At 48.5% G+C, this 12081-nt stretch overlaps 1 protein-coding gene across 1 annotated transcript in view; it reads right to left on the bottom strand.

Annotated features, from left to right (window-relative positions):
• LOC147706975 (cysteine-rich venom protein-like) overlaps positions 1-11773 on the bottom strand; it is an 88931-nt gene extending 77158 nt beyond the window's left edge. Inside the window, exons 1-2 of the mRNA XM_086925611.1 lie at positions 11716-11773; positions 1595-1656 (exon numbers count right to left, since the gene is read on the bottom strand). Of these exons, the coding sequence (XP_086781737.1) occupies positions 1595-1656; positions 11716-11773 (120 nt within the window). The remainder of the gene's footprint in view (positions 1-1594; positions 1657-11715) is intronic.
• Between the last annotated feature and the right edge of the window lie 308 nt (positions 11774-12081).

Raw genomic sequence — 12081 nt, 5'->3', positions numbered from 1 at the left:
CAGGGTGGTAAACTTTGCTCCGTTTGCGACGTTTGCAGAGTTTTCCATCCTTGGTGGCCACGCGGAGTTCCCAAAAACTCTGGGCCCGATTCACAGAATAAACTTAAGACTCAATCCTAAACTTACTACTATTTCAGAATGCACTTACTACTTTTGGCATTCACAGAATGAACTTACTACTTTTGTTATTCACAGAAGTTAGGATTTTGTCTTAAGTTTGTCTTAAGACAGACTTAAGACAAAATCCTACCTTAAGTCTGTCTTAAGTCTGTCTTAAGTTTGTCTTAAGTCTAAACTTAAGACAAAATCCTAACTTCTGTGAATACCAAAAGTAGTAAGTTCATTCTGTGAATGTAAAAAGTAGTAAGTGCATTCTGTGAATGCCAAAAGTAGTAAGTGCATTCTGTGAATACCAAAATAGTAGTAAGTTTAGGATTGAGTCTTAAGTTTATTCTTTGAATCAGGCCCTCTGCTCTGTGTACCAGAGCAGAGTCTTTTCCTCACTTGCCAATGTCAAGTTGTGTTTTTTGGTCACTTCACGGAATTCTCTGAAAACTCTACCCAGGTCTAGCATTAGTCTTGTTTATGTAACTGGATGCTATGTAGAATACTCTGGAAACTATCGGGTTTGGTCCCCGATGCATGTTAAAACTGATAAATGATTAACCTCTTCCTTCCATCAAACAGCCCCTCGACCCCTGCCATCTGACGCCAAGCTGGGGGTGTGCGCTGGACGACTGAGGGCCGTCTGATTTGCGCATGTGTAGAATTTACCGACAAAGCCGGGAAATGTGAGCTGCAGCAAAGCGGTTAAATGATGAGAAGAGAAATGCAATTAATAATGAGCCTGGAAAAACTACCTTTAAAGATAAGCTATACACAGAGATGTTTTAAGGCTTTGCAAAGTGGAATGCGGCCCAAGACCTTTCAGGGGCCCACTGATAGACCTTGAATAATTCTGAAACAGATTGTTTTAAATACCATGTTCTTTTAATTTATTATTAATGTGAGCTATGTGTGAGAGTCTATTACAGACATTTTGTAGAGAAATGTTGTGTTTAGGTTTCATGCAACCTCCATAAAAAAGTTTCTTTTAGATCCACACAGGACCTCACATATGAGAAATGGGAGGGTGTCTCAGAGATTATTTGCAGTAATATTAGTGAGCTGCTGCTGTGTTATATTATTGAAAACACACCTCTCTAGCCCTAAATAGAAGACCTAAAAACATATAGGGGCAGATTTACAAGCCTCTTGCGACACCTGTATGTCACTTTTCCCATGTTAAAAACGCGCAAAAGTGGTGCAAGGGGATTATAAATAAGCACCTTAGAATTTGGAGGCGTGTACCTGTGCACTGTCAGTGTCCAGGCCAAAGAGGGCATGAAAGAGCTGAAACTGGGTCATAAATGCAAAGCTGTTCTTAACAGGGGCCCACAAAATCCGTTCGGCCCTAGCCCCCCAAAATACTTGAGATGTCCCTGGCTATACATCTTTGGCCATCCAATCATCAGTAGTATAGCTGTTTTTTTAGTTCTAGTGCTGTTAGCACCTGTGTCCAAACCTCCTGAGTTTGAGAAAATGTAGCACGTACCTTTACCATGGACAGGTGCAGACACAGGGCCATACAGAAGGCAACCGGCAGCAGGCCTGCATCTGAGAAATAGAATAGACACACTTTAGCGCCTAGAGCCAAAATGACATGAGCATGTGCAGAGATATCCTCAGTGGTTTGGCCAAACACAATAAACATTAAGAAAATATGTCATTCACCTATAAATAATTAGTCATTGTAGGTAATATCTATACTGCCTGACCCAGGCAGGGGTACGAACACTGTGAACTCTTTTCTTCGCCTGACTAATTGAGATCAGCTTCGCTAGCATGTAGAGGCATGCGTATACTGGAATTAAATCCAACAGTGTCATTTATATAGAAAGAAGAAGCACCTTCCCTGGCGTGAATTTGACGTGGAGAAGAGAAACAGGTTCCTAGGTGTGTCCGTGCATGGGCGACGCCAAAATAGAAGCAGTGAATTAAAGTTAGTGGCTTTACAAGGCGTTTGTTATTGTAATATATTTATACATCTGCACTCTAGGAGTCGTATTAACAGTTGCACTCCGAAGAGCTGAGCTACTGTGCTCTTTGTGTTTGCACAGTATAAAGCGCCTACGTTTACCTCAGAGTTTCCCCGAGTTAGTGCCTGCTTTTCAGGCAGCACATCAGTGGTTGCTTTTTACTGTTTCCGAACTGTGCCGTTTAAAATATCGTGCACTAACTAGGATAAATTCACAGTGAAATATCTGCCTTTCAAACAGTGGGAACGCATAAAACTGGCGCTGCCTGTGCACTGACTACGCCAGCACATGGTTCATGACGTCACCCTGTGTTCTAGAAAATCTTAGCCAGTGGCGGTCCCTCGCAATGGCAAAGAAGCGTCGCCCCACTGCCTGGCTCAGAGCCAGCAAATGTAAAATAAAATGATGTTCTTGCATCATTTTATTTTACATTTGCCACCTCCTAGGAGGTGGTGTTGGGAGTGGCGCAGACGAGGCATGGGAGGGGGGAAGAGGAGTGCTAGTGCGCTCCACTCCCTAAGTGCTCATGTGTCTTTGGCCAGCCGTCTCAGGCCGAACAAAAAACACACATGCGCACCTAGGTTTTTCCCCAGCCCAGCTGCATTGAGCAGCCGGGCTGGACAAACCTAACAGACCCCCTGGTTTCAATCAAACAATCAATCATGACATTTGTATAGCGCGCTACTCACCGGAAGGGTCTCAAGGCGCTGGGGGAGAGGGGTGCGTTACTGCTCGAGCAGCCAGGTCTTGAGTTGTTTCCTTAAGGAGAGATGGTCCTGGGTCAGTCGAAGGTGGGTGGGGAAGGAGTTCCAAGTTTTGGCTGCCATGTAGGAGAAGGATCTTCCTCCGGCGGTGGTTCTGCGGATGCGTGGTACGGTGGCGAGGGCGAGGCTGGTCGATCGTAGCTGGCGTGTGGGCGTGTAGAAGGTCAGGCGGTCGTTGAGGTACTTGGGGTCCAGGTCATAGAGTGCCTTGTGTGCGTGGGTGAGGAGTCTGAACATGATTCTCTTGCTGACGGGGAGCCCGTGTAGGTCTCTCAGGTGGCCAGAGATGTGGCTGTGTCGGGGGATGTCCAGGATGAGTCGTGCGGAGGCGTTCTGGATGCGTTGGAGTCTTTTCTGAAGTTTGGCTGTGGTTCCGGCTTAGAGGGTGTTCCCGTAGTCCAGTCGGCTGGTGACGAGTGCCTGGGTGATGGTCTTCCTGGTCTCGGTGGGGATCCATCGGAAGATCTTACGGAGCATACACATGGTGTTGAAGCACGATGAGGAGACGGCGTTGACTTGTCTGGTCATCGAGAGGGAGGAGTACAGGATGAAGCCCAGGTTGCGTGCGTGGTTCGTTGGCTTGGGAGTGGTGCTCAGGGAGGGGGCCACAAGGAGTCGTCCCAGGCGGAGGGCGATGATCCCAGGATGAGTACTTCCATCTTGTCTGAGTTCAGTTTCAGGCGGCTGTTCTTCATCCACTCGGCGACGTCTTTCATCCCTTCGTTTTGGCTGGTTCTGGCGGTGGTGGGGTCGTTGGTGAGGGAGAGGATCAGCTGGGTGTCGTCGGCGTAGGAGATGATGTTGAGGTTGTGTTGGCGTGCGATGGCTGCGAGGGGGCTCATGTAGACGTTGAAGAGGGTTGGGCTGAGAGAAGATCCTTGTGGAACGCAGCAAATGACTTCGGTGGCCTCGGATCTGAACGGGGGGAGGCGAACTCTCTGAGTTCTTCCGGTGAGGAACGAGATGATCCACTCCAGTGCCTTCTCTTGGATTCCGATGTTGTTGAGGCGCTGTACTAGAGTGCAGTGGCAGACAGTGTTGAATGCTGCGGAGAGGTCCAGGAGGATGAGGGCTGCTGTTTCCCCGTTGTCGAGCAGGGATCTGATGTCATCGGTGGCTGCGATCAGGGTGGTCTCGGTGCTGTGGTTGTCTCGGAAACCGGACTGCGAGGGGTCGAGGGATCCATTTGTCTCCAGGAAGGCGGCGAGCTGTCTGCTGACGGTCTTCTCGATGACTTTGGCAGGAAAAGGGAGGAGCGAGATGGGGCGGAAGTTCTTGAGGTCGGTGGGGTCCGCTGTAGGTTTCTTCAGGAGGGCGCTGAGCTCGGCGTGCTTCAAGCTCTCTGGGAAGGTGGCGGTGTGGAAGGATGTGTTGATGATGTCCCGTAGTTGGGGTGCGATGATGGCGTCGGCCTTGTTGAAGATGTGGTGGGGGCAGGGGTCGATTGGTGATCCGGAGTATATGGTGTTCATCGTGCGGGTGGTGTCTTCAGTGCTGACCGGGGTCCAGTTGCAGAGGGTGGTGGTGGGGGGCGTTGGTACGGCGGTTGGGTGTGTGGTTGGTGCGCCAAAGCTGTTGTGCATGTCGGCGATCTTGCGATGGAAGAACGAGGCGAGAGAGTCGCAGAGGTCTTGCGAGGGGGTGATGTCGTTGTGTCTGGCGCTGGGGTTGGAGAGCTCTTTGACGATGCTGAAGAGTTCCTTGCTGTCGTGGGCGTTGTTGTCTAGTCATTCTTTGAATGCCATCTTCTTGGTGGTGCGGATCAGCTGGTGGTGTTTGCGGGTGGAGTGTTTGAGGGCGGTCATGTTGTCTGGGGTTTGGTCGTGGCGCCAGGCTTTCTCGAGGGTGCGGCAGTTCTTCTTGGAGTCCTTTAGTTCGTTGGTGAACCAGGGGGCTTTCTTGCTGCCGGGCCTGCTGGGAGGGTTCTTTAGTGGTGCGAGGTCCTCGGCGCAGGCGGTCAGCCACTGTGTGAGGTTGCTGGCTGTTTCGTTGGGGTCTGTGGTGCTGGCGGGAGGGTTCTGGCAGTGGGAGGTGCTGAGCTGCTCGGCGGTGATCTTGCTCCAGCTCCGGGGAGGAATCTGTTGTGGGTGGTGGTGGGTCGTGTTTTTTCTGAAGCTGAAGTGGATGCAGCTGTGGTCAGTCCAGTGTAGTCCGGTGGAGTGGCTGACGGAGATGTGCTTGCTGGAGGAGAAGACGGGGTCAAGCGTGTGGCCAGCGTAGTGGGTGGGGGTGTTCACCAGTTGCTTGAGTCCGAGGTTGGAGAGGTTGTCCAGCAGGGTGGTGGTGTTGCTGTCCTTGTTGTTCTCTAGGTGGAAGTTGAGGTCCCCTAGGAGGATGTAGTCAGTGGAGGCAAGGGCGTGCGGGCTGATGAAGTCAGCGATGGCTTCGCTGAATTGTGTGTGTGGTCCCGGGGGTCTGTAGATGAGGGTTCCACTGAGTGTCGTCTTGGGGTCGGCGAGTATCTGGAAGTGGAGGTGTTCAGCGGCGGTGAAGGTGTCGTTGGAGTTGGTTGAGATGCGGATGGTGTTCTTGTGTACGATGGCGATGCCTCCTCCGGTCTGGTTGACGGGGTCCCTCCGGGTGATCTTGTATCCGTCGGGGATGGCTATGGCGATGTCGGGTGCTGAGGAGGCGTTCATCCAGATTTCTGTGAGGAAGGCGACGTCTGGAAATGTAGAGTCGAGGAGGCTCCAGAGTTCCACGGCGTGTCTGTGGACGGAGCATGTGTTGAACAGGATGCACTTGAGGTGGTTGTTGCTGGTGCTCGGCTTGGCGGGTGCGGTGCAGGTCCGGAGGCAGGTGAATTTGCAGGCTTGGCAGGTGAAGGGTCCGTGGGTGCGTTTCGGGGTGGCTCGGTAGCAGGCGGGGGTTCGGCCGGCGTTGAGTGCATTGAGGGTGGCGGCGTCGTAGGTCCGTCGTGTGGTCTGGCGTCGACGGGGGCCAGGGGGTCTGGCACTGGGCGTGGTCTAGGCGCGGACGGGCGCAGACGGGCTTGCCTTTGGCGCACAATCGGCGCATCTGCTGCGCGTGTATGCCGTGCAGCCTCCATATGAGGGGCAGAGGGAGGGAGGAGCAGCTGGGAGGTGGGAGCAGGGTGGCGAATGGGAGCATCGGGGGGCGGGCGGCAGGGAGCAGCGGCAGGAAAACGAGGGCGAGGCGTGGGGCACAGAAGGCAAGGGGGAGCGAGGGGAAAGACCAATAGACAAACAAAATAAAAAATAAAGAAAACAAAACAAAATGGGAACAGAAGGCAAGAGGGGAACAAGGGGGTACTAAAGAAAGAAAACAGGGGTAAAAGCGGCGAACTTACAGCGGGAAAAAAACGGCAAAATCACAGGCACCGAAATGCAGGAGGAACCAGGAAACCAGCGGGCAGAGCGCAGCACACGGCTCGAGGAGGACCGCTTGGTGGCTAGGGGGGCGACCTACCTGGTGACAGGGTCAACGGTCGCAGGTTTAAGCAGGGTGTCTTTCCTGCCTGCTCAGAACAATCCCCACGCTGCTCTACAGCATGGGGTTTGGACAGGGAGTCTGTCCCAGGGGCTTCTGGGACCAGTCAGGAAGAGAAGAGGCAGTGCGACGCGCCACTGGAGGTGCGCAGTGGCAAAAGATATGTTTATTTATTTCTTATATTGTGTTTGTTGACCACCGCGCGACACCTCTGGCGGTACCCCACACGCCCCACCACCCTTTGTTTATGGCGGCCGCTGCTGTTAGAGACATGAAAAAATAATGCATCACTTGCACCATTCAAACTTTGTAATAAAAGTGATATATTACATAACTACTTACATAGCTCCCTCTACACCCGGATAATGTCAGGGTTTTATTTTTAGAGAGCGCTATCTTTAGGAAATGTCAAGCTGTCAGGATGACTCTCCCCAGTTATTTACCTGCAACTCTATCAGGAATAGTTGTGCTGGCTCAAAGCAGAGCTGAAAGTCAGTTTTAAGCAGTTGTACATAGACATTTAGGACCTGATATGGTAAACCTTGAAGCAATTGAAAACAGAATGGGGAGTTGCAGCACTGTGTTGCATTAAAAGGAGGTAGCAGAAATGCGCCATATCTGTTATGTTATGGTGCCGTTGTGTTCTGCCGTAGCACTGGCGACTTCTGGTTACCTAGCACCAACAGAGGAACCCTTGTGCAATGAAGCAAAGATGCCTGTGATGTGGACCAAACAGTTTTTGTGCAGGAAGGGAAGGGATAACTCAGTGCACAAAAGCTATCTTTAGAGACGTATTCCTCTTTCTATGCCTGCTGCTGGATGCACCACACCTGCAAAGAGGAAGTAACGAGGGTAAATAAAGATATTTCTCCTTGTTACTCCAGCCTCAGGGGGGCAAACCGTTTTGGTGCAAACCTTTAGTAAATATGGGTTAGCATCAAAATACATGCGTGGATGCACGAGAACACCGATGCATACCTACCCAATGCAAGGTAACACAAGGTAGCATGGTGCTGCCTTGTATTACTATTAGCAAAACACACAAGGTGATGGCGGAATGTTGCACATTGGCAAAACATCATCAGCCAGGCTAGCTTGACTCCAGTAGCGTAGTGAGCACGGGACCCACGTCTGGGCATACCCTTCCCACATAGGGCGAACAGCAAAACACAGAAGGTGATGGACGGAATGTTGCACATTGGCAAAACATTCACCCCCAGTCACAGATCTGGGTTTAATCCATCGTTATTTTGCTCGCCACACCACTCCAGTTCAGACATGGCCATATGTCCTAGGATGCTTGTTTCCAGTCCAGGGAGGACATGGTTTGGCAGTTCGGGCTGGACTGTTCCCGTGGGGCACAGGGTCAAGGCTGATTTGCATATGGCTGGGTTCAAACTGGAATGGCATGGTGAGCAAAAAAACGATGGATTTAGGGAGAGATCTCTGTACTGGGGAGAATGTATGACATTTTTCTGCATTCTGTCCATCTACTGTTGATTTTGCATTTGTCACCCCGAGTGGGACGGGTATGCTCAGACATGAGTCCCGTGCTCTCCATGCCACTGGAATCAAGCTATCCTGGCTGATGAGGGCTGAAAGCCTGAAGCCGGTCCTAGGATGCTTGATTCCGGTCCAGGGAAGCCCTGGCTTGGCAGTTCGGGCTGGACTGTTCCCATGGGGCACAGGGTCAAAACTGATTTGCATATGGCTGAGTTCAAACTGGAATGACATGGTGAGAAAAAAACGATGGATTTAGGCCCAAGTCTCTGTACTGGGGTGAATGTATGACATTGTTTTGCATTCTGTCCATCAACTGTTGTTTTCGCCTTGTGTTACTTTTGGCATAACATTTCTCAAAAAGCCATGCAATCTGGTGAACTTCAAGCGTGGATTTTGCATTGGAGCTGTGCCACAAAAAGAAAATTGCACAACCACGACGCAATTTCTTAGTACATCTAGGCCTTCACCTGTATATTTTCTAAGGAAATGCATTACCTGTAAACAGTACACCTCAGAAACTGTTAGCAGTGGTTAACTCTTCCTGTTTCCAAGAGGTGCTCTATCTGCATTTCATGCAGAGATGTGGGCAAAATTGCGGCTAAATATATCCGCTTAAACAAGTCAAACACATAAAACAAAGGCTCAGCTCTGCTTCAGGAACCTTGCTGTATAATTCAACTGCCGCTTTTGCTGACATTTTTGAGTCTCCAAGAAGTTGTCAGTATGAATCCTGAAAACGCCAAATTAGCCCTTCATTCTTTCAGATTCAACACACTGAGTACAGACAAACAACTTTCGTTATTTATGGAGCCTAGCACTAGGCGTAATTGCCGTTCTAAGCACTATGCAGGATCTTATATTAGAACATTGGAATGTTGGGAGCTCCATTGAAAACAATGGAGTGCTCCGGGCTTATAATGGCTGGTGTAAGCCCGGAGCTCCAACATTCCAATGTTTCTTTGTTCACAGCTCTGGCTGTGAACAAAGGGTTCAGGGAGCCTGAGGGGATTCCAATCCCCTCACGCTCCCAAAAGGCTTTGTTTTTTTGTTAGAACATTCTGTCCTCTAGTGACAGAATGTTTTAATAGCCTTATAGCCCTTCGTAGATGGGCTATACCGCTATTAAAGTCCCTCTCCCTTGTTAAAGGCCCTCACCTTCGGCTTGGGGCTTTAACGCTGGAGAGGGCCTTTAATAGCCGGTATAGCCCTCTACGGCGGGCTATAAGGCTATAATAAATGTTTGAAATCACAGTACAGGCATGTGTGCAATAAGCAAAATTGTCTTCCGAGGGCCCGGATCAGGCAGTGTGAGGGATGAATCACAGTGTGTCAAGGTCCCAAACACGTTTCACAAGAAATGACTCAGGAAGCTACATTCGTTCTGGAATGGCTGGCACGTTCGGTCAGAGACGGCTCTAAGGCAGGCGGTAATTTAGGCCCCCGCGGTGCAGGGGAGCCCCCTCCCTGGGGGAGGGAGTGCCTTCAGACAGGACTGTGAATATCTTTGAGCTATGGAAATCTCCGGGGTCCCTCGTCCCATTCTGTTGGTGGGGGGAATCCTTTTGAATCAAGCCACTGGCCCGGGATTGTCAACCTTCTCAACTTGTGTGTGAAGCTGAAGAGAAAATTGCGACTTTGCGGACACATGCCACTGGCAAAACATCACTTCAGTCCACAAACTGCATTAGGAGCCAAGCACGCGGGATGTAGTTTGTGATACATGTCACATTCCCTCTCAAGTCAAACTCTCAACAGCAGAGAAAGGGCGCCAAGCCAGCTAAGCTAAGCATTTTAATAGACAAAAAAAGCAATGTGGAAATAAAAATGTGTTTAGTGTCTATCGTTTGAACAGATTTGAATACTAATACTGGTATGATTTATCTACTATGCAGTATAGGTCTTCCATGAATGCAATGAAATAACAGTTGATGCTATGGAATCAGACAATTACAATTGTGGTACATTAAATAGTAATTTGTATGTAATACGGAGTGTTACACACACTTGCACGAGAGTACCAATTACTCTGAATTGTCTGGGCGTGCGATGACGCTCTGACTCACTTGTAATGTGGACCTAAATGTGATGTCATGTGACATCTGATTTTAACATCTCTCCTAATTTCATCTTTGGCGCACAAAAAATCGTTTTAGAGGGTAAAGTCACAAACTGATTTACGAATAATTGACGTTTTCCTTCACAAATAAGATGTGAAAAAACAGCCCTTCGGTCAGTTTGTTGTGGTTTTGGTATTCGTAAATCCAGGGCTAGGAAAGGATTTGTGGGTATTCAGCCAGGATTATATACCTGTGCATACAACTACATATCTTGCATGACGTTTGACTGGGAGGTATGCAGTCTTATTAACATTTCACAAGAATCCAACAGATTTATTTTCGTGATTCTTTACTCCCATGCATTTAGCTCATGTCCTCCAATATCACATTTGATGCACACAAGCATTAACACATTTAATATTGCAGCCCAGGGCTTTCTTATGAAACAGCCAGCCTCGCTACAGTGAAAAGAGCTGTTAGGACATAGTCACTGTAAAGACGTGTAACCAGCAGTGGCGGCTCCTCTGCTCTGGTGGATGAGTGTCGTCCCACTGCTTTTAAGAAGTGCACAGTAGGAACCTAAAATGATAATAACTTAGAGTTATTATCATGTTATGCTTTGTGCCCTGCTGCTTGGCGGGCGGGGGGCCGGGCTGCTCTGCTCTTGGTGCATTTCGTCCTTTTAAATATTATGCACCTTGCCTCATGGGCAGTACAGCCTATTTACGAGTAACTTAATAATATCTAAAAGGAATATTTAGACCTGCCTAAATGGTTAATTTTGAAAGCTTAAATTGCAGTTTAAAAACGTCAATGGTTGAGTAGAAAATGTTCATAGGAGTACGATTTAAGCAGTAAATATTTCCACCTGAGCAAGTTGCTCTGTATACATCTTGTGTGACTTTTGATCACTAGTTATACACTCACGTTTTAACAAGAAATACTGGAGCATTCATTTCATGATTTCACACACCCATACACATAACTCATGATCCCCAATATCAGCAATGCTGCACAATGACTTCAATGCTTATTCTGAGACTCTTAGTGTGTGGATGGGACATATGATCCATAGGCGCACCTGCTGCCTTAGCCATAAACTGCATGTCCCAATGCTGCGATAACTCTTTTATTTCATTAGTCCAATATGAGTAGCCCAGGTCCAAAGCTGAACCCACACACCATCTGCCCGATCAGAATACATGTGACTAAGGGCAGACCCCTTTACTTATAGAGCTCTACACATCTTCTGAGGCTAGACCTCAAGGGGCATATTATCAAGGGGGTTTATCTCCGCTTTTTTGGCTTTAAAAGCCAAGAAAGCGGAGTTAAAATTATCTCCCTATTACCAAGCTGTCGCTAACACCAGTTAGCGACAGCTAGTAGGAGATAGCGACCATCTTGGGCCCCACTTTGCATGTCAGTGATATTTATCACTAATGAGATGCAAAGTGGGCGTGCCAAGATGTTAGAGACTGAAAACAGTCGCTAACATCGCTATCTCCTATTACCAACTTTTGGAGATATTCGCGCTAAGCGGGAATATCTCCAAAAGCTAACACCTGCCCTGAGCAGTTCTTAGCCATGTTATCCAATGGGAGGTGGATAACATGGCTAAGAGCATTTGCTCGATAATGCATGAATATCGCTGACTTTTCAGCGATATTCATGCATTTCGGCCGTTTTTTATCGCATTTGCGATAAACCTTGTTAATAGCAAGGTTTATCTGCGATAAAAATCGCCGATGTGCGGCGATAATTTTTGTCTCTAAACAAGTTAGAGACAAAAATTATCGCTAGTTGTTGGTAATATGCCCCCAACTTCTGTTTCTGAAGAACTCAAAACACATGGTTGCAAATCACCTGTGACTATGCAGAGCCAAATCCCAAGGCCATGGTCCCATTCACTGCCAGCAGCCATCATGTCAGTTTCCTAAGATGCATATCCGCTGCCTACATACAAGTACCAGGAAGCTGTCTCTCCCCAACACTTAGTCCTATTTATCATCACAAAGAGGATGAGACAATCCATTTGAACCTAGGCATCGCCCACGCTTGGCTTCTGTTGGAACAAACTACCAGGAATCAACAATTCCAGCGGCTTTCATCGTTGTCTGAAGCAACACCTTAAAGCACACCACACTGCAAAAATGTGGTTTGTAGAACATTGCCACAAGTACATGCAATAGATTAAACAACACCCTTGCACTGGACTGGGTCATAGAATTA

The sequence above is a fragment of the Lissotriton vulgaris genome, chromosome 6 (assembly GCF_964263255.1).
Source record: "Lissotriton vulgaris chromosome 6, aLisVul1.2, whole genome shotgun sequence".
NCBI lineage: Eukaryota > Metazoa > Chordata > Amphibia > Caudata > Salamandridae > Lissotriton > Lissotriton vulgaris.
Note: the sequence above shows the minus strand (reverse complement) of the source record. Positions and strands in the feature narration are given on the sequence as shown.